This window comes from Rattus norvegicus, chromosome 7, assembly GCF_021556685.1.
Source record: "Rattus norvegicus strain SHRSP/BbbUtx chromosome 7, alternate assembly SHRSP_T2T, whole genome shotgun sequence".
Taxonomy (NCBI): domain Eukaryota; kingdom Metazoa; phylum Chordata; class Mammalia; order Rodentia; family Muridae; genus Rattus; species Rattus norvegicus.
This window is the reverse complement of record NC_141540.1, coordinates 139,073,539-139,096,938: the sequence shown is the minus strand read 5'-3', so window position 1 is coordinate 139,096,938 and position 23,400 is coordinate 139,073,539. Positions and strand designations below refer to the sequence as shown.

The window sequence follows — 23,400 nt, the reverse complement described above, 5'->3', positions numbered from 1 at the left end:
GCAGACAAGCCTGAGTTCAGGAGCAATTCTGACCATATATATAATATATATATATATATATATATATATATATATATATTATGTATATCCCTATAAGTGTTATCTCATTTATTCACAGATATTTCTAGGAAAGAAAAGGATTACCAGTTACAGGACTTAGATGGTTGGGAAAAGGCTTCCTAAGGTCAGAGCTGTTTGCTGTCGAAGCAGATTAACTGGTTCAGTTAATGGTTCATTCTTTCCATCTGCAGCGTGCAAAGACCAGGGAAACGTGACCGCCCGCCTCCTGGAGCTGGTTATCCCCTCTTCCCTTCCCTCTGTATGTTTCCATTGCTCACCATGGAGTTCTCTCTCTCTCTCTCTCTCTCTCTCTCTCTCTCTCTCTCTCTCTCTCTCTCTCAGCACTCTAATGACCCAGCTTGCTTCACGAGGTAGAGGCAGTGGTGGATTATCAACCCCACTCTGCCTTTCAGCTCCATCTCATTTCCTGTTTCTTCTTTCTCTTCAGCTTGGTGGGTAACAACCGAATAATTAAAATTAGAATGATGAGCAGGTTAGAAATACCAGACGTAGTGTGCTTAGTGCTAAGTCCTCAGAGTTTTGCAAATAGCATTGTTATCACATTGTAAATTTGGGGGAAATGACACACAGAGACATACAACCACACACACACACAGACATATAGCTACACACACATACAGATACACACAGAGAGAGACAGACATACAGCTATACACCCATTGTGTACACACACAGACACACATGTGTACACACAGAGACATACAGAGACACGCATATGTATACATACAGATACACACAGAGACACAGATACACACTTAGACACACACATACGTGTACACACAGAGACACATACAGACACACAGAGACACACACGTGCTTGTGCAGTGGTTAAATGAATTCGATATTTTTCTCCAGTACCACTTTCTCTCTGTTCTGGTTCCCTCTCATGCCATCCCGGGATCAGAATCTGGAGGGATTTTCTAGACTGTCAGGAAGCTGTATCAGAGCTGCTGAAGCAAGGCTGGGAAGAAGTGGTGATACAAAGAATAAAATGTAATCGCTGTGTTCTGTGTCTCCTGATCCAGTAAGGTATGTTTATGGGCTACAGAGAGCTCACTTCTTGTTAGAACCCCTCTCACCTCTGCCACCAGACATGTGTATGGGCATGGCAGGCATTGTCAGGACAAAATCTGCAGGTTTATCCACAGTGTCCTTTCATCTTAACTTTCTGTTGCTTCTTTGTAAAGCTGGAGATCTGTCATGATTCCAGACAACCCATCCAGAGAGACGCTGACCCAAACTTGTTTCAAGATAACCAGGTGGCTCCCACAATGGTGTTCACTGTCTGGGCTTTGCTTTTATTCCTTGTTTCAAATACAATTTTTAAACTGTCTGTGGGAAAGTTTTAATTTCTTGTCTGATTCTGGGATAATTTATTCTAGGAAATGCCTTGGACAGTTTTTAAATAACTGTACTACATTTATTTCTTTTCTACTAAACTCGCTTTTATTATACTTCCCCAAGTTTGGCTCATGTTGTGTTTTACCTAGAGTCTGGAGACGTGAACTGCTAAAATGAGTGCAGTTTCGAAGACAAAGAAATATACCTATATATTTTATTATATAGATATTGCTTTGTTTTTCTGGGACCCTGTGTTTTAAAATACTTGTAGTTTTAATTATGTGTATGCGTGTCTGTGTAGGTTTACATGTGTGCATGGGGCCCACAGAGGTTGGAAGGGAGTGTCACATCCTGAGCTGAGATGCCCAGGTGGGTTCTGGGCACTGAACTACATCTTCTTCCTCAGAACTATGCACTCTTAACTACTGAGCCACCTCTCCAACCCTTCTGGGACTCTTCCAGCAAAGACAAAAACCCCTGTGAGGATCCTGGATTATGTCATTAAATATCCTTGTATGTTTCACATGAAACCACCCCCCAAAAAAGTTTTTATATTTTTTCTAAGTAAGAGAATTTTTGCACAAACATGAGAACGTAATTGGAACTTTCTAGAACACATGTGGAAAGCTGGTGTGGCCAGGAGCTTCTGTAACCCTGGAAATGGTGGCAGGGGTCAGGGAGACAGGAGGATAGCTGGGGCTTATAGTCCACTAGCCTTGCTCCAGGTTGAATGAGAAATGCTGTCTCAAGGAGCAAGGAATGGGCACTCCTAGTCTCTGGGTTCTGCATAGGCATGGGTAGCACATGCAACCACACATACATGCTCTCTCTCTCTCTCTCTCTCTCTCTCTCTCTCTCTCTCTCACACACACACACACACAAACACACACACACACACACACACACACACACACGAGGTCTATGTTTTCAATTTAATTTCTAAAATTGGAAACAACCCTATAAGGCAAGTCAGCCCTGGCAATTGCAGTTGGGGCTAACTCTGTCCGAGGGGGGCACTTCTTTTTGCTGAAGTGTCTCAAACTCTATCAGTCGTGTGGCTTCCTTTGTGACTCTCAGACACCACGGTCTCTGTGCTCGGGAGAGATGGTTTATTGATGTTATTATCTGCCAAGTGCTTTCTTCTACTGTCAGGAGATGAGGGGTGCATCTCAGAACGGAAAGCAAGAAACCCCCTCTAGGCATTGCGTGCTAACCATTTCTCATGCCTTAGTAAAGCACTCATGGGAAATACACTCTCCAAATGCTGACACAGAACCTAGGGAAGATGCGTAAGTCCTGTGAAAGCTGACCAACCCTGACCCCAGACCATGTCTTAACCTCTAGCGATTAAAAGGGTGAGGACCACGGATGATGCTGAAACAGAGCCAAGAGCATTGAACAGCCTCTGTGAGCTAGACGTCCATATCTGATTGTCAACCAGGGCAAGAGAAGATGGCGTTAAGTTATAATCAACTGTGTGGCTGCAACTTCACCGTCTGTGCGCTTTATCCTTTTGTTTATGTGCTTTCTTCCAGGTGTTTTTGGTTGGTTCCTTCTTTTACATTTCTTTTTTAAGCGGTGTGTAGCCTTAGGACATTGAAGGTCAAGAGTTGATCAGGCTGGCCATTGTTTTTCTTTCTTCCAAAGAGACTTTCTTCCACTATATCCCCATTGTGGCCAATGTTATATGACCAATATCTATATCTATATCTATATCTATATCTATATCTATATCTATATCTATATCTATATCTATATCTATATCTATATCTATATCTATATCTAATCTATCTAATCTATCTAATCTATCTAATCTATATCTATTCTCTTTCTTTCCTAACTATCCTTGGCTAGGCAACTCCATGACCCCAGTGACTCCTCGGCTGAACTGAGAATTCCAGTCTTTTGAATCCACTCGTGGCCTTGCTCTTTGGACATGTTATTTTTCAGATCCTCGGCTTTCTTTAGAAGAACATAGACCTAAAACAAACAAAAAAACAAACAAAACAAAAAAATCCCAAATGACAAAATCCCAACAGCCCATGGCTGAAGGGTAAGAATGGCCAATGTGGACAGTTGGCTGGCATGATAAAAAAAAAAGTGTGTGATGTTTAAAATATCAAAGTAATTATCATGTCTCGACCAACAATGGACAAAATTTGGATCCCAGGGTGTTGAGGAAGTTATTTACTTGAAGAAGAGAAGACATCACAGAAAAGGAGGTCTCTTTCTTTTTCAAACGCCAAGGGAGGGCGCACTACATAGCTATGGGGAACGTGAGTGCCGTCTCTGAGTTCATCCTCCTTGGTCTGTCTGCTGATGCTCAGGTCCAGGCTGTACTCTTTATGGTTTTCCTTGTGATCTACGTCCTGACCCTGACGGGGAACTCTATGATTCTGCTAGCGATATCGACTGATGCTCGCCTCCGTTCTCCTATGTACTTTTTTCTGGGCCACCTCTCCTTCCTGGACCTTTTGTATTCGTCAGTCTCCATGCCCAAGATGCTGGAGAATCTAGTGTCTGAGAGGAAAACAATCTCCGTGAAGGGTTGTCTGGCCCAGGCCTTCTTCGTGTTTGCCATTGGAGGCACCGAGGCTTTGCTCCTTGCGGTTATGGCATATGACCGCTACGCGGCCATTTGCCATCCTCTCCTCTACCACCAGATGATGAGCAACTGGTTCTGTCAGGGGCTCGTGTGGGGGTCCTGGAGCCTGGCCATACTGAACTCACTCATTAATACCCTCTTAGCTGTGAATTTGGACTTTTGTCACCATGGAACCGTACACAACTACAACTGTGAGCTTCCTTCCCTCTTCCCTCTCTCCTGCTCTGATGTCTCCACTAACGTCACTGCCTTGCTCTGGACTTTTCTCGTACACGCCTCTGGAACCTTCCTTCTCATGGTATGTTCCTACGGCTGCGTTTTCTCCACCATCCTGAACATGAGCTCCACCAGGGGCAGAAGCAAGGCTTTCTCCACCTGCTCCTCCCACCTCACCGTAGTGACCTTGTACTTTGGTTCCGCCTTCCTGCGCTACGTCCTGCCGACCTCGGGGTCTCCCGTGGAAACGTTCTTCTCTCTGCAGTACAGCGTCATCACTCCCTTGCTGAACCCCTTCATCTACAGCCTGAAGAACAAGGAGGTGAAGACGGCTATGAGGAAGCTGCTCGGAAGATGCTGCCAGCATTTTGGGTATGTTGGTCGGAGACGCAGGGTGAAGTCTTGAGCAGACTGAAATCAGGATGTAGAGGGACGAAAGGGACGACTCGCAGAAGTCAGACGCTATGTGAAAATGCTGGGATTTTCCCTGAGGAATGACACTTCCCTCAGTGGCCTTCAAGTTAACCCTGTTCAGAGTCAAAGCCCTAAATCACCTGACTCTCCTATTATGAAGTTAATTTTAAAAGTATTTGTCTATTGTTTTATCTTGAAGAGGACATGTCTTAGTTTGTCTCCCCCAACTCCAAATACTTTTTTTTTTTTTTTGGTAACAGGACCCACTTTCTTTTGGGCAGAATTCCAGTGTCCCGTTATCTATGTATCAGGGTCAGTGCCTTTTACTACAATAGGGATGTTCACGGGATGCTGTGGGCTGGTCATTCTGTTTCAGCTCCCAGGAGTGTGACCGACTGATCAGACTATCCAGCTTCCTGTAGCGATAATCTTTTCAGCGTGACTTGGCAGCTTCCCCATCTATTTCCCTCCTCCTTGCATGTGAATGACTGTATGATGTCTGATAGCTTTTAAATAATCCATCTCTGTGGCATGACTTACATAGAATTACCAATTTTAAGGTTCAGCGTGATCATTACTTTTAACAATGGTACTGGCTTATATTCATTGTCTGTTGTGATGAGTTTCATAAAGGCATTTTTGAGAACTTCATGTATAGGAATGGAAATTGCCACTACAATCGTGAATAAAATATTTCTATACGAACACAAAGTGCCCATGGGCCTATTAGCAATATATTTCCTTTCATCTCCTGGCTCTTGGCAACCACAGATCAACCTTCAGTGACTTTAATGTTGCCTCTCCTAGAATTTCACATCGATACAGTCAGTCATGGTGTAAAGTAAATGTTTGTGTCTGTTTCCTTTCCCTCACCACAATAAGCCTGATATATTCATTTATTCTCAAATTCACATATATGAGTAGAAATATTTGTGAAGATGTATGTGGGCATCCACCTGGGTAAATAAATACCTAGCAGAGGAATTATGGGGTTCAATGATTATCATATTTAAGTCTATAAGAACCTGCCTTGCTACTTTTAAAAGTGTCTGCACGATTCTGTTCCCATCAATAGTCTATGAAAACCCCATTTGGTCTCTAAATCCTTGCCAATACTCGGTATTGGAAATATATTTCAGATGTATTTTCCAATTCAAGATTCAAGTAGACTCAGATAAGCTCAGTTTGTATGTTAAAAACGTTCATAAAGGAAACCCTAAGACTGCTGAACCTTCTGGTGAATTTTTAACAAAGTTTATGAGAAGCAATAATATAAATTTAAAACAAGACCTCCCAAGACACAGAAGAGCACAGTATTCTCAAGTAACTTTATGAGATCCTGATACCAAAATCAGACAAGGAAAATAATATAGTCTCGGGAAAAAGCTTTCATTCAAGAGTCTGAAAACAGAGTTTCTAACTAATATTGCAATTATTTTTAATACAACACTTACTCTTATAAATAAATTTTTGTTTTACAGTAGAGTGCCCTCTATTTTATGTGCAGCAGCATCCACATTCAAAATTCCATTTCTGTTCTTATTGTTTATAGAATCTCTTGACTAATCTGGAGAAATAAAGATAACTGGTCTGTACAATTCGCTCATACCTACAGCACTTTTATCTTTATTGTCTCAAAAAACACAGGCATTTACAACAGTCAAGAATTCCTATAAACCGATGGGTAAGAGCTAAACATATCGGAGAAGAAATGTCTATGTGGAAGAGAAAGTTACATGTTCTGAAGAGAAGCTGTGAACAGGGCGGTAGTCACTACACTGTGACTAGAAACATTGTATCAAAACAGTGAACAGGGCTCTACGGCCTGATGTCCTGTGAACAAAGACGTTCTATTAAGCTCATTCCTTTGTGTACTTGGTAAAACTAAACCCACCCTCTAATTATGTCGCCAAAGGAAGCATCAGAGTTAAATAGACCAGAAACTATTGTGGCAGAGTGGAGAGATAGCTCCACTGACCCCAAAGGCAGGACAGTGTTTAAACACTGGAGTGAGTTAGTAGAAGGTTCTGGATGATATTATCCACGACATTAGTCAATGGGATATATCAAGCACATTGGGTCATTCTGAGTTTTCAAGTGTTTGCCACTAGGGTTAGACCATCTGAGTCTCTGTTGTCAGAGAGTCACAACCTGAAATGCTTTCCCCTGCAGTGTTTTTACTTTAAAGTCGCTCCCTAGGTCTTTGTGAGAGACATTCCCGGGTTGTAAAGCTGGCCAGAGGTCAAGGTAGTATTCCTGTACAGTTCAAACAGGCAAACAAGTAATTTACAAGTTCAGGGTTTCCAAAGTAAAGGGAGAACTTTGGGAGGAGAGATGACTTAAGAGCTATCACTGCTGTTCGAGCAGATGAGAGTTCAGTCCCCAGTACTTATATTAGGATGATCACAACTGCCTGTAACTCTAGCCCCAGGGTATCTGATCCCATTTTCGGCCTCCTAGGGTACCCTCACACAAGTACACAAACACATACACACATAAGTAAAAAAAAAAAACCAAAGACAAACAAACAAACAAACAACAACAAAAACAGAGTCATTGGGGCTGGAGAGGTGGCTTAGTAGTTAAAAGCACTTGCCATTCAGGCTCTATTCCCAGTAGCCATAACCAAAGTCCTCTTCTTGATGCTCAGGGACCAGGCACACATGCAACGAACAGACATGCATTCAGGCAAAACATTTATACACATAACATAAAAATAAATCTAGACATCCTTAGATGGACTGCCCTTTTCTGAAAGGAAATGGAAGAGGGGTGGCTCTGGGGTGGAGGGGAGGTGGGGGAGGGGCTGGGCAGAGGGGAGGGAGGGGAAACTTTGGTCCAGACGTAATGTATGAGTATGGGTTGCTGTCTATGTGCAGGTGAGGTACAAGATAAGACAGGGCCTGTGGTTGGGTAGTGAAAAAGACAAGTGGGCTGAGAATTTTAGAGATGGGACAGAGAGGATGGAGAGGGAGAAGGAAGGAAGATGGAGGAAGAGAAGGACGGCCCACATCCGTGTGGCTTTAAATAGCCACAGGTAGCTATGAATCTCTTATAAGGGATGGATAATTACAGGACAATTTGTCTTATCTAGATGGGCAGTTTATATCAATATCAAGCGGCTCTGAGTTCATTGTGTGGACATTTTGTGGGGTGAGAATTTACTGATATAAATCTGATTGATAAATTACGAGCCTGAAGAGTTTTGATTTTACTGGCATTCGTGACAGCTAACTGGGAGATGGACGGCCGATGAGTGGGGCTAGCCATGGATGCAGTGAGACCGTTGGGGCCAGAGGGTAGCCGGAGCTAGCGCGGGATAGCCCCTCAATTTTTATTATTTAACACAACCTATGAGAGAGAATTGAAACAAAAAAAAATTTTAAAAAATCAGAATTAAAAGGGTTTCATGTTCAATACATATAAGGAGATTGCTAAGCTAGTTAAGTCAAGAAAGCAAACAGTTAATAAATTTAAGACATCAATTCACCTATCTTCTAGATGGGCAAGCTCAGCTGTCACTCATTAGCTACCTGGGTGTAGCTAGCCTTCTGCATTACTGTACTTGACGAGTCTGGTCTACTTACATAGCAGCTCAGAGAAACACTTAGAATAAGGAAATCATGGGGAAAAAACAAAAACCAAACCAAACGAACGCCGACCAATGGTGCGATTGCCTGGGTGACTGCCCACATGTTTGTATCCTGAGAATCAGTGTTTCCTTGTTGACTTAACGTAGCACAAGATCAGAAGATCCTCGAAACGTTTTGAATGCTGAGCCTGGAGGGTTATCCTGGCACACCATCTTCATCCACTTCCTGTCGCTGCAACAGAGTACCTGAGACTTGGGAACTTAGAAAGAAAGAAGTGCGCTTAGGCTCTCGATCTAAGTGCGACACTGGCATTCCACTGCTTGAAATTCATTGTCAAAAACTGGGAGAGCAAGTGTGTGTGTGTGTGTGTGTGTCCCCAACACACTGCCATCACACAGGATGGTTTTGGGGAGGGGCTGAAAATCTATGGGGCAAGGCTTTTTAGTAAGCAGCAAGCAAGGGGTAAGTGTGCAAGCATCTAATTGGAGAGCTACTGTGACCTTTAACATAACTGGCCGCTGCTGGGAGTCATGTCATAAACTTAATTTCTGCTCCCCTCTGCATTGGTGGTCGTAAGGCACAGGGTGAGTTTGTGACCTGGGGGTGCAGGTTTGATGGGGGAATAACCTGGAAATGCTGGTCTTGTGGGGCTTAGCCTAGAGACTGGAGCTAGGCTCATGTTTTGTTGGGGGCAACTTGTAACCTAATGCTAGGTACCAGGCTGTTAGTTTACCTGAGTTCAAACTTAGGTCAGTTTCTCTAAAAATGGAGTCTGAACTGAAAAGATTTGGCCTCTCAGAGCAAGCTCCCTTATGACAACACACTCTAGTGGTGACAGATCCAGATGCACGAAAGCAAGAACTTCCACACCAGGAGAACTAACCCAGGTCCAGGAGGAATTCAGTCACGAGCACCACAGTCCATGACTCAAACACTATCCTGTTGGTCTTACTTCTAAACCCAGCCATGCTGAAAAGTTAAGGTTCCAACATACAAACTTTGGGGACAAACAGGGAGCAGAAGTAAGGAGTGGATTGTTTTGCTTAACATGGACATGGGCTGTGTCAAGAGCCCTGATGCCTCATGCCCATGGGAATGGCAATGCCTTCCCTGCGTCAGGCCTTCTGCTGGTCTGAGTACAGCCTGAAACTGCTCACTACAGAGACTTCCTAGCAAGATCAGCTAAGCCTGCTTCCTTGTTCATCTGTATGATATAAACCCGTCTTCCTGGTCAGTCATGTACTATAACCCCAATGGCCTTGTTCGTCTCTGTGCCATAAACACATCTCGCTTCAGAGTCCTAACGTAAACCCGCTGAGGTGCTGGTGCATCTCTCTCAGAGTGCGTATCTCACCCAACCCCAGCCTTTCCTCCATGTGTCTGTCCTCCTTGTCACCCCAGCAAGGTCAAGCCCAGAGTCCCGAAGGTCATGGTAGGGCAGGCAGGTGTACATACAGAAACATAGCAAACATGAGTGAATGTTTCTTCTGTAGATGACTGGCAACTAGGCGGACAAAGGAGGCAGCTTCCCGGAGAAAAAGGGTTGCTGCTCTGTCCCTCTGGGTAAAGTTCTGTTGAGATCCTCACTCCATAGATCAGAGCGGGTGGAGGCTCTTTCTACTGGAAACCACGGCAGCTACGTTTGCCATGACTTGGTAGATATCCCATGAGGGTTCTTGGAACACTTTTCTCTCCTTCCTTTAGTCTGTATTTTGTCCTCAAGATCACCTACAACTCTGCTCTTCAAGTGGAACTATCCCCCCAACTGTCTCCATTTCCTCCTTTTTGGTCTGGCCTTTATTTTTCTGCACACCAACATGGTGCAACTGCCTCCAAAGGACCCTGGCGGTGGGGTGGGGACCATTAAAGGGGAAGAAGGGAAGTAACCAGAGGGGAGGCATGAATGTAAAGTGCGTGATACACGTGTGTGAGAGGTAATGATACCAACCGTTTTGTATGCTAGGTACAAATAATAATTTTAAAAGAACTGATGCAGGAGAGAGAGAGAGAGAGAGAGAGAGAGAGAGAGAGAGAGAGAGAGAGAGAGAGAGAGAGAGAGAGAAAGAGAGAGAGAGAGAGAGATGGCTCAGCCATGACTGCTCTTCCAGAGGTCCTGAGTTCAATCACCAGCAACCACATGGTGGCTCACAACCATCTGTAATGGGGTCTGGCGCCCTCTTCTGGTGTGTCTGAGGACAGCTACAGTGTACTCATACACATGAAATAAGTCTTAAAAAATAAAAGAACTGATGCTTTATTTTTTTCTTTTTGGTAATAGTCCTGGGTCAAAATTCAGTCAATAAATAGTATAGAACTCTATGGCCAGTTGTCCCGCGCGCGACTTTCCGCCGGCAAGAAGCACGCGAGACATAGAAATTCTTGTTATGAGTGATACTTTATTCCTATCTCATGGAGAAGCCCCGCGCGCCAGCCAGGCGCGCCTATTTAACCCTCGGGCACGCATCCACGCCTGATTGGTTGTTTACTCATGATCTCATCAGGCACGCCCTGGAATGGGCAAAGACCTGGCAGGAAGGCACTCTTGTACATGTGCACAGTTAACTTCCTGATAGGGGGGCCAGCTGGCGCAGCGAAGGCTGGCGCCATCTTGACTGACTTGGCCTTCCACGTGGGGCGCAGTGGAAGCCAGCGCCATCTAATGGTCGCGCATGTTATTGCGGCCCTCTACAGCCAGTTGATAGTGCATGCTGATAAGAAAAAGTTTAAAACCTAAGTGAGGAAAGACGGAAGGCAAGTTATGAAGAAGGTATTTTGCATTCCCCTGTGGCTCGGTGGCTGTCCCCACTGGCTCACAGAAGTTTTGTTTCTAGAAGATGTCACAACCGAGGACTGGAACACTTGTGGAGGTGCTTGCTAGAAACTGGATTTTTAAAGTGACACCCGCAATTCATCACTTCTCCGTGACGGTGTGGTTTCACACGCAGCAAGCTTTGCTCAGCACACTGACAAGTCGACCAAAGAGGAATAGAAAGTGAAATATCAAAGAGTGACCAGTTCCATGCAGACGAGGTGATAAAGGGATGTGGTAAGTTCTCTCAGGTTCTTTATTAGGCCACATGGCCATGGGTGACTACATGACCCTAGAGTCAAGGTGGGCATCAAAGACAGGTCTCTAACAAGCTGCTTTTCATTCTGAAGGCTACAGCCCAATTTAGGGAAGGATGTAAAGTGGGCCAGAGCGTCAGGGTGAGAGGAGCCTGATGGACACCAGGACCTGAGCAAAATAATGCTGTCTCGAAGAGAAGTTACTTTCTTGCACACATGCCGAACACAGCTATTGCTGTTCACACAAGGAACAAAACAAGAGGATGGCAGCAAGGTTTCTCTCCCTGCAATAAGAGTCAGAAGTAAATGGGTGTTACAATGTAACAATGTGGAGAGGGAAATGTTCACCCAGTGGCGGCCACTGGGCTTTCTGCAGAAGCTCCAAAAGGAAGATAATGGGTGCCGCTGAATCCTCCTTCTAGAAAGTGTCAATCTACCTTTTTATCAATTAATTATCCCTCTTCTGGGCTGTACACAGATGGCCTCTGAGTAAGCATTCAGTTATAATCTAAAGACCAAAGAAGACCCCCTCCACACATGCGCATACTGTTACTTCCTCTGTGACTATGAACTTCCCCCAGACAAACAGCACCCTAATTATTTATTCATCGACCTACAACCAGCCTAGCACAGGGCAACCAAGCAGGAGGAAAACAAACGAGAAAGTGTTAGTGTCACACCGATTGCCCAGGAGCATCCTTACAAGCAGGAAGAAGAAGACAATGAAGATGCCCAATGCTTCTTAACAGGCACTCATTCAAATCAGAATGCATGTATACTAACATTTTAGTGTTTATCCAATCAGAACGCACCCACGTCAACACTTTACCGTTTACCCAACTAGAATGCACACGCGCCAACATTTTTGTGTCTATCCAAAATTAAACATATGTTCTGTGTTGTCTATGTTGTTACCCACTGTGGTTGTTTGAATATGCTTGGCCCAAGGAGCAGCAATATTTGGAAGTGTGGCCTTGTTGGAGGAAACGCATTACTATGGGCTTGGGCTTTAAGACCTTCCTCCTGGGCTGGAGGGATGGCTCAGCAGTTAAGAGCACTGAATGCTCTTCCAGAGGTCCTGAGTTCAAGTCCCAGCAACCACATCATGGCTCACAACCATCTGTAATGGAATCCGATGCCCTCTTCTGGTGTGTCTGAAGACAGCAATGTTGTATTCATATAAATAAAATAAATATTTAAAAAAATATATACCCTCCTCCTAACCATGTGGGAGTCAGTCATCTTCTAGTGGCCTTGCAGATGAAGATGTAGAACTCTCAGCTCCTCCTGCACCATGTGTACCTGGATGCTGCCATGTTCCCACCTTGATGATAATGGACTGAATCTTGAAGCTGCAAGCCAGTCCCGATTAATGTTGCTCTTATAAGAGTTGCCTTGGTCACGGTGTCTGTTCACAACAGTAAAACCCTAACTAAGACACCTACTCAGTTTTTATTTGGTTAGGGAAAGAAAACCAACTTCTGAGACTTAAAAAGCTGAATTATTGGAATATTCTACATCATTTCCTTTCGATGTGAAGCAGGTGGCAGAAACTCACTCTCCGAGCTCCTCCATTCTTACTAAGTTCTGGTGTTAGGAGTTCCAGGGCTGTTTCACAGCAGTGGAAACTCAGCTTGGGATGAAGGACTAAAGGGCTAGGAATGTAATACACTTGGGGAATTTTGCTTAGAGTTCATGAGGTCCTGGGTTTGATTCTTAGTCCATGTGATGAGAGAGAGGAGGAGGAGGAAAAGAAGAGGAGGAATAAGAGGAGGAGCAGAAGGAAGGAGAAGAGGAAGAAGAGGAGGAAGAAGAGGAGGATGAAGAGGAAGAGGAGGAAGAAGAAAAAGATGATGATGAAGGAGGAGGGGCATAGGACAGAGCTGTCATATCAATAGAAAAGTCTGAGACTTTATCAATCTGCATTCTACCATTCTTTTCATCGATCGGATTTCTTTAGGACTGAAAGGGAAGGCGAAGTTCTACCTGTGGATTGGGAAGCTGCAAAGGTCAGCATGAACAATTCCAAATTATGGTGACAACGACTTCAGAGTATTCTCATTTTCTCTGGTAGGGAATCTCCTGTCTAAATGTCAAGGACTTGGTCTGAAACCGCTTTAGGGGTCATTTGTTTTACAGCTCCAGTCTCAAGAAATTTTGAATTTATAGAAAACAGCTTGATTATGTGGCCCCTCAGAAATTTTTAGAGATAAAGCAAAATCTACAGGCCCCGTAGATTTGGGCAGCTGGCGGCCTTGCAGGAGTGTATCAGTCCTTCCTGGTTTTCCAATGCGTTGTTCCTGTTCACAGTAGATCTGACTGTCCTTTGCGTGTCTGTGGTATTGGATGTAAGTATCTTATTCCTGATTATGAGTTCTATTTCTCTGTGTTGGCCTAGTTAAGGGTTTGCTGGTTTTATTTTTGTCAAAAGTGCAGCTTCCGGTCCCACCCATCTTCTCTAGCTTCCTTCTCCCATCTCCTTCACATGATGGGACTCTTGCTGTCTCTGCCCTCGTGCTAAGGTTGACTCAGTTTGTCCTTCTCCACAGTTCCTTAAGAGGTGACGTTTAATTGCTGAGATTTGTCCTGTTATGTTTAGCCGTCTATGGCTATGACATTCCCGCTTAGGATCACTTTTCCTGCATCCATTTCTCTTTCAATCCTTTCCAAGAGGATTTGTAAACAATTCATCCTTTCATTTTTCCTTCAAGAGATTGGTTGCTCAGGAATATCCTATTTGGTTTCTACACATTTGTGAATTTTCCCTGGTTCCTCCTAAAACATGAAACATGTTGGTTCATTTGTTTGTTTGTTTGTCTGTTGGGCCGTGCTTAAGTAAGTATTCCACCACTGAGCTAAACTTCCTGCCCTTCTCTCTTTACCAGTGCCATCTCTGTGTCCGTGGGAATGGTTACTCAGGAGACCATTGTATTCTACAGTGTCGATGACATCATCCGTAAAGAACGATGATTAAAACCAAGTCATGAAAGCACTAAGTACCAAAAAAGGTAGATAAATACTATTATGTGGAAACTAAAATCCATAATTTATTCAAATACTTCATTGATAAAACAAATCAGAGTGAGGGTGTGTGTTTGCGTACAAATAAAGAGTAAAATGCCTTGCCTTATGAATGACTTTATGAAAAGATAAAAAAAAAAGGTAAAAATGAGTAGAAGCTTCCTTCCTTTCTGGGCATGCTGGTGTGGGTGAGGCTGGGGCAGGATCTCCCCACTGCGAGCATTGCCTAGCTGATCCACATGCACGTTCAGTTCTCAGCAGACAGGTCACAGCTGATTCAGGTACAATTGGTTGTGTAGCGCATGGAAATTCCACAGTTATACATCTGGGGTTCACATGACTATATTAAAAAATGAACTAGAAAGAAATGTTCTGATGCAGCCTAGGTATGCTGGTGTTGAAATTTATAAATTTGCTGATCTAGGGAGTTCCCAGTCAGAATGTCCTACGTCATGGTATACCTAATGAGTTTCTTACAGACACTCTAGGGACAAAATGGAACCCCCAATCAGTGGGACATGTTTCCTGTGTAGACTGACCTGGTCACAATATTTTTCTGTCTAAATGGTGCACCCATGATGCATGGGTGCTGTTGGTGGCTGGTTATGTATCTTGCCCTCAGCCTTAGACTTCTGAACACCTGACAGTAACAGAAATCACGATTTTGGATCACAGTTTAATCCTACAGAAGAACTGGCTTGGTGGGGAAGAAAAGGGGAAAATATCCTTGACTCTGTAGAAACTCCTTTGGCAGAGGGAGCTCACAGCACTCAACGATATCTAATCTGAAAAAACGAAGTTGCAAGAGGTTTAAAAAAAATGTTTGAAACCAACACATGTGTTCTGGGTTTTGAAACTCATTTCCAGTGACCCTGTGTTTCCTGTGCTGTGCTTTACAGTGTTTACTTATTCGTGTCTTAGGCTTCAAACAAGGATCTCATAGGGAAGTGATCCCCAGTGGTGGCAAGTGTAATAATTGCTGAGAAAGATTGAAAGAAAAAAAAAAAGACCCCACAGAGATCTACTCTAGAATAGAATTATGAGGATGTGAAGGTCAACCTCATGAAGGAAAAACTGGGATGGAGAGCCAGGCCCTGCAGGTTTCTGAGACTCCTCAAAGAGTCCAGATCTGCTATACACATCATTAGATCTAAGATGGCTCCCGGAACACCAGGGAGACAATAAAAAGAAACCGAGCCCAGGGTAGTGGCTACTCTCTCCCCAGCACACTCTTTCTGAGTAACCTCATCAGGCAGGGGCTTTCATTGGGGCACAGTAATGGTGTGAGGAGATACAATTGGCCAAGGATTTAGGAGTTTGGGATTGACTCAAACATTGTACATGCGCTTATGCGCTGCAAATAAACTCAGATCTGCACCCCGATGCTGCTCTCCCAAGTCTGATTCCCAGGATTTGTCATGTGACTATAATACCTTTTAACTCCCATCCTTGGTCCTGTTCCCACACAGAATCTTGTGCCTTGATGAGTCTGAGAACCAGGCACCAATACTGTAAAGTTCCCCAGTGCTGAAAACTGTGTTTATGGGGTAATGTACAAAGATAGAGGAGACAGGGCTAATACACAAAGACTGCTGTCTTAGTCAGGGTTCCTATTCCTGCACAAAACATCACAACCAAGAAGCAAGGTGGGGAGGAAAGGGTTTATTCAGCTTACGTTTCCATGTTGCTGTTCATCACCCAAGGAAGTCAGGACTGGAACTCAAGTGGGCCAGGAAGCAGGAGCTGATGCAGAAGCCATGGAGGGATGTTACTTACTGGCTTGCTTCCTCTGGCTTGTTCAGCTTGCTCTCTTATAGAACCCAAGACCACCAGCCCAGGGACAGCACCACCCACAATGAGCTGGTCCCTCTCACCTTTGACCACTAATTGAGAAAATGCCTTACAGCTGGGTCTCATGGAGGCATTTTCTCAACTGAGCGTCCTTTCTCGGTGATAACTCCAGCTTGTGTCAAGTTGACACACAAAACCAGCTAGTACAACTGCTAACCTCTTGAGACATTTGCAAGTTTTCTTTTTTTTTCCTTTTTTTTTTCTTTATTAACTTGAGTATTTCTTATTTACATTTCGAATGTTATTTCCTTTCCCGGTTTCCAGGCCAACATCCCCCTAGTCCCTCCTCCTCCCCCTCCCCTTCTATATCGGTGTTCCCCTCCCCATCCTCCCCCCATTACCGCCCTCCCCCAACAATCACGTTCACTGGGGGTTCACTCTTGGCAGGACCTAGGGCTTCCCCTTCCACTGGTGCTCTTACTAGGCTATTCATTGCTACCTATGAGGTTGGAGCCCAGGGTCAGTCCATGTATAGTCTTTGGGTAGTGGCTTAGTCCCTGGAAGCTCTGGTTGCTTGGCATTGTTATTCATATGGGGTCTCGAGCCCCTTCAAGCTCTTTCAATCCTTTCTCTGATTCCTTCAACAGGGGTCCCGTTCTCAGTTCAGTGGTTTGCTACTGGCATTCGCCTATGTATTTGCTGTATTCTGGCTGTGTCTCTCAGGAGAAATCTACATCCGGTTCCTGTCGGCCTGCACTTCTTTGCTTCATCCATCTTGTCTAATTGGGTGGCTGTATATGTATGGGCCACATGTGGGACAGGTCCTGAATGGGTGTTCCTTCTGCCTCTGTTTAATCTTTGCCTCCCTATTCCCTGCCAAGGGTATTTTTGTTCCTCTTTTAAAGAAGGAGTGAAGCATTCGCATTTTGATCATCCATCTTGAGTTTCATGTGTTTTGTGCATCTAGGGTAATTCAAGCATTTGGGCTAATAGCCACTTATCAATGAGTGCATACCATGTGTGATTTTCTGTGATTGGGTTACCTCACTCAGGATGATATTTTCCAGTTCTATCCATTTGCCTATGAATTTCATAAAGTTATTGTTTTTGATAGTTGAGTAATATTCCATTGTGTAGATGTACCACATTTTCTGTATCCATTCCTCTGTTGAAGGGCATCTGGTTCTTTCCAGTTTCTGGCTATTATAAATAAGGCTGCTATGAACATAGTGGAGCATGTGTCTTTTTTATATTTTGGGGCATCTTTTGGGTATATCCCAAGAGAGGTATAGCTGGGTCCTCAGGTAGTTCAATGTCCAATTTTCTGAGGAACCTCCAGACTGATTTCCAGAATGGTTGTATCAGTGTGCAATCCCACCAACAGTGGAGGAGTGTTCCTCTTTCTCCACATCCTCGCCAGCATTTGCTGTCACCTGAGTTTTTGATCTTAGCCATTCTCACTGATGTGAGGTAAAATCTCAGGGTTGTTTTGATTTGCATTTCCCTTATGACTAAAGATGTTGAACATTTCTTTAGGTGTTTCTCAGCCATTCGGCATTCCTCAGCTGTGAATTCTTTGTTTAGCTCTGAACCCCATTTTTTAATAGGGTTATTTGTCTCCCTGCGGTCTAACTTCTTGAGTTCTTTGTATATTTTGGATATAAGGCCTCTATCTGTTGTAGGATTGGTAAAGATCTTTTCCCAATCTGTTGGTTGCTGTTTTGTCCTAACCACAGTGTCCTTTGCCTTACAGAAGCTTTGCGGTTTTATGAGATCCCATTTGTCGATTCTTGATCTTAGAGCATAAGCCATTGGTGTTTTGTTCAGGAAATTTTCTCCAGTGCCCATGTTTTCGAGATGCTTCCCCATTTTTTCTTCTATTAGTTTGAGTGTATCTGGTTTGATGTGGAGGTCCTTGATTCACTTGGACTTAAGCTTTGTACAGGGTGATAAGCATGGATTGATATGCATTCTTCTACATGTTGACCTCCAGTTGAACCAGCACCATTTGCTGAAAATGCTATTTGCAGATGATATGATAGTATATTTAAGTGATCTCAAAAGTTCCACCAGAGAACTACTAAAGCTGATAAACAACTTCAGCAAAGTGGCTGGGTATAAAATTAACTCAAATAAATCAGTAGCCTTCCTCTACACAAAAGAGAAACAAGCTGAGAAAGAAATTAGGGAAACAACACCCTTCATAATAGTCCCAAATAATACAAAGTACCTCGGCATGACTTTAACCAAGCAAGTAAAAGATCTGTACAATAAGAACTTCAAGCCTCTGAGGAAAGAAATTGAAGAAGACCTCAGAAGATGGAAAGATCTCCCATGCTCATGGATCGGCAGGATTAATATAGTAAAAATGGCCATTTTACCAAAAGCAATCTACAGATTCAATGCAATCCCCATCAAAATACCAATCCAATTCTTCAAAGAGTTAGACAGAACAATTTGCAAATTCATCTGGAATAACAAAAAACCCAGGATAGCTAAAACTATCCTCAACAATAAAAGGACTTCAGGGGGAATCACTATCCATGAACTCAAGCAGTATTACAGAGCAATAGTGATAAAAACTGCATGGTATTGGTACAGAGACAGACAGATAGACCAATGGAATAGAATTAAAGACCCAGAAATGAACCCACACTCCTATGGTCACTTATTTTTGACAAAGGAGCCAAAACCATCCAATGGAAAAAAGATAGCAAGTTTTCTTTAGAACCAAGAACTCTAAAATGATTGAGACCTCTCCCTGTGCCCAGGGAAACCTGCTACATTCTAAGGAAGTCTGTATTCTACGTGTTAGAATCTAACCAGATACAATTCATTCATTAAAAAAAAAACCAAAAACCAAAAACCATAAAACAAACCAGAGTTTCATCAATGGAGCAGGTCAGGGACCATTGGGTTCTTAATGATGACATAGTAAGAACCATGAGATACATCATGTGATTGTCAACACATGTGACTGTCACTTGACATAGCACATTAACTCCTTGGCCCACTCCACCAGTTTCCTATTTTATTTCTTTTCTGCTCTAGATGGACATCCCTCTGTCTGTGAGTTTCCCATATCACACAGCACATCCACCAGCACCTTCTGAGCAGCCGGCAAAGTTTCTCACACCCCGCCTCCGAAGCTGATCTTGGAACTCTTCCTCAAACAATGTAAAGGTGGCATCATCTGATGGCTGGTCTCCACATGTGTAGTTTCCCCTTGCGATGTGGCATGGTGTTTGGGCTTCCATGCAATTACAGGGGAAGATAAAAAGATGCCATCCCAGAGACAGGCCCACCAGATTAGAAGTCAAATTAGGGCTTGCTTTCTTCCCTACTTCATCTACTCCGTGGCCCTGAACTCAGGTAGAGGCAATGTCTACACTTGACAAGTGTTTGTTGATTGATTGCTAAAGAGATGGAACTGCCAAAACAAAATATAATTGCATCTTACATTTATTCCTTGTGGCGTTTGAAATAATACCCTGCCTGGCATAGAATAGATATTTATTAGATGTTAATGCCCCACTTGTCATTGGATTTAAACCTATTTTGCTTCCTTTTCCTTCTTTTGGGACATAGGATATTATCTCACAATGCCCCCACTTCCAGGGGGAAAACATTTTCCAGTTTTTCCCAGCTTGGCTTTTCAGATAAAGGTAGGGTTAGGTGGTCAGTTTAATTTCACACCATGCATCAGATTACAGTGTTTTCTTTTCTACCAGGCAGGCACACTTTACTTCACAGCCTGAGTTTACTTGTGGCCATGTAACCAACTGTATGAATTCCAGTTACAGCACTTTTCCCTACCATGCTGAGCCCTATGGGGCATGCCCTGCTGCCCTGAGTGACATGACTTCACCCTGGACTTTCCACTGTCAGGCCACTTTTCTGCCCACCTTCACCAGGCCTGTTGATCTGGAACCCTTCCTGCACCCATTTCCCCTGCACACCAAGTCTTCTTAGGGATGCCCAGCTATCCTGAGTGGCCTTCTATCCCTGCACCTCCCTTCTACCCCATAATCCCCTTCCTGCCTATCCTTAGGGGCACACCCAACTGCTGGGAGACTGGCACCACCCTCAAATTTCCACTGTCCAGCCAAGGATACCCACCAGAGGTCTGCCACACCAGGATCATTGAGGTTAGGCAATACCTGCTACAACAGAAACATCCAGGGACAACCAGATGGCTAAAAGCCCATGAAAGAATACAATCAACAAAAGTCAGGCAATATGGCATCTTCAGAGTACAGCTACCCTACTACATCAAGCTCTGGGTATCCTAATACAACAGAAACACAAGAAAATGACCTCAAATCCAATCTTATAAAGATGATAGAGACCTTTAAAGAGGAAGCAAATAAACCCCTCAAAGAAACACAGGAAAATACAATTAAAGAGGTGAAGGAAATAAATAAAACTGATCAAAACCTGAAAATGGAAATAGAAGCGAAAACACAAACTGAGGGAATCCTGGAAATGGAAAACCTAGGAAAGAGAACAGGAACAATGGATGGAAGTATCATCAAAAGGATACAAGAGGTGGAAGACAGAATCTCAGGTGTAGAAGATACAATAGAAGAAATTGATACATTAGAAAATGTTAAATCTAAAAAAATCCTGACACAAAACATTCAGGAAGTCTGGGGTGCCATAAAAAGATCAAACTTAGGAATAAAAGAATGTAACAAGTCCCAGCAACAAGGACCAGAAAATATTTTCAACAAAATCATAGAAGAAAACTTTCCCAACCTAAAGAAAGAGATGTCTATAAATACACAAGAAGCTTACAGAACACCAAATGAAACTGGACCAGAAAAAATTCCTCCCACCACATAATAATCAAAACACTAAATAATCAAAACAAAGAAAAATATTAAAAGCTGCAAGGGGAAAAGCCAGGTAACATACAAAGGCAGACCTATCCGAATTACACCTGCCTTCTCAATAGAGACTCTAAAAGCTAGAGGGTCTGGACAGATATCCTGCAACCTCTAAAAAGCCACAGATGCCAACCCAGACTACTATACCCAGCAAAACTCTCATTCACCATAGAAGGAGAAAATAAGATATTTCAAGATAAAACCAATTTTAAAAATATCTGTTCACAAATCCAGCCCTAAAGAAAATATTAGAAGGAAAACTACCCCCAAGAAAACACAGGAAATAAGCAATTCCAAACAAGCAAAAAAAAAAAAAAAAAAGAGAGAGAGAGAGAGAAACATACACACACACACACACACACACACACACACACACACCACACACTCACACCAGCACCATCAAAATAATAGGAATTAACAATCACTGATCATTAATATCTCTCAACATCATGGACTCAATTCCCCAATAAAAAGACATGGGCTAACAGAATGGATTGGAAAATAGGATTCATCATTCTGATGCATATGAGAAACACATCTCAGCAATAAAGATAGACATTACCTCAGAGTAAAGGACTGGAAAAGCAAACGGATCCCAAGAAGCAAGCTAGAGTAGTTACTCTAATATCTAATAAAATAGTCTTTCAACCAAAATTAATCAAAAGAGAAAGGGAAAGGCACTTCATTCTCATCAAAGAAAAAAGAAATCTACCAACATTACATCTCAATTCTGAACATCTATGCCCCAAACACAAGGGCATCCACATTTGTAAAAGAAACATTTATTAAAGCTCAAATTGCATAATGAAACCCACACATTAATAGTGAGAGTCTTCAGCAACCCACTCTCACCAACCAACAGGTCATAAAAACTAAACAGAGAAATAATAAAAGAAACCAATGTTATGAATCAAATGGATGTACCAGACATCTACAGAACACTTCACCCAAATGCAAAAGAATATACCTTCTTCCCAGTACCGCATGGAACCTTTCCCAAAATTGACCCTATAGTTAGTCACAAAGCAAGCCTCAACAGATACAAGAAAATTGAAATAACGCTTGGATCTTATCAGACCACCATGAATTAAAGCCAGACTTCAACAACAAAAGAAACACCAGAAAACCTACACACATATGAAAATTGAACAACTCTCTACTTAATGACCTCTGGGTCAAAAAAGAAATAAAGAAAGAAATTAAAGACTTTCAAGAATTCAATGAAAATGAAGGCACAACAGACCCAAATTTATGGGACACAATGAAAGCAGTGCTAAGAGGAAAGTTCATAGCACTAAGAACCTCTATAAAGGAATTAGAAAGTTCTCATACCAGCTACTAAAAGCACACCTGAAAGCTCTAGAAAAAAGACGCAAGCACACCAAAAAGGAGTAGACAGCAGGAAATAATCAAAATCAGGGCTGAAATAAATCAGTTAGAAACCAAGAAAACAAAACAAAGAGTCAAAGAAACCAAGAGGAGAAAATCAACAAGATAGACAAACCCTTAACCAAACTAAAAGACAGAAACAGCATTGAAATTAACAAAATCAGAAATGAAAAGGGAGACATAAAAACAGACAATGAGGAAATTCCAAGAATCCTTAGGTCTTACTTCAAAAGCCTATACTCCACAAAATTGAAAAATCTAAATGAAATGAATGACTCTCTAAACAGATACCACTTACCAAGTTAAATCAAGATCAGTAAACTATTTAAACAGTCTTATAATCCCTAAAGAAACAGAAACAGTCATTAAAAGCCTCCCCCCACCCCCTCCCCCAAAAAGCCCAGGGCCAGAAGGTTTTTCAGAATTCTACTAGACTTTAAAGGAAGAGCTAACACCAATACTCCTCAAACTATTCTACAAAATAGAAACAGAAGGAACACTGCCGAACTCACTCTATGAGGCCACAGTCACCCTGATACCTAAAGCACATAAAGATTCAATACAAAAAGAGATTTCAGACCAATTTCTCTTATGAACATTGATGCAAAAATACTCAATAAAATACTAGCAAACTGAATCCAGGCACACATCAAAAACATCATCCACCATGGTCCAATTGGCTTTATCCCAGGGATGCAAGGATACTTCAATATACAAAAGTCCATCAACGTAATCCATCATATAAACAAACTGAAAGAAAAAAAAATCACATGATTGTCTCATTAGATGCTGAAAAAAAGCCTTTGATAAATGCCAACACCCCTTCATGTTAAAAGTCTTGTAGAGATCAGGGATATGAGGCACATATGTAAACACAATAAAGGCGGTATACAGCAAGCCAATAGCCAACATCAAATTAAATGGAGAGGAACGTAAAGCAATTCCACTAAAATCAGCGACAAAATACTCTTTCCCTTTTTCTTTAGTATAGTAT

General features: G+C 42.7%; 1 protein-coding gene across 1 annotated transcript; it reads left to right on the top strand.

Moving 5' to 3' along the window:
* Positions 1 to 3,689: 3,689 nt before the first annotated feature.
* On the top strand, positions 3,690 to 4,649 carry Or8s16 (olfactory receptor family 8 subfamily S member 16). Its single transcript, NM_001000906.1, has one exon. The coding sequence runs from the start codon at positions 3,690 to 3,692 to the stop codon at positions 4,647 to 4,649; it is 960 nt and encodes a 319-aa protein (NP_001000906.1).
* The last annotated feature ends 18,751 nt before the right edge of the window (positions 4,650 to 23,400 follow it).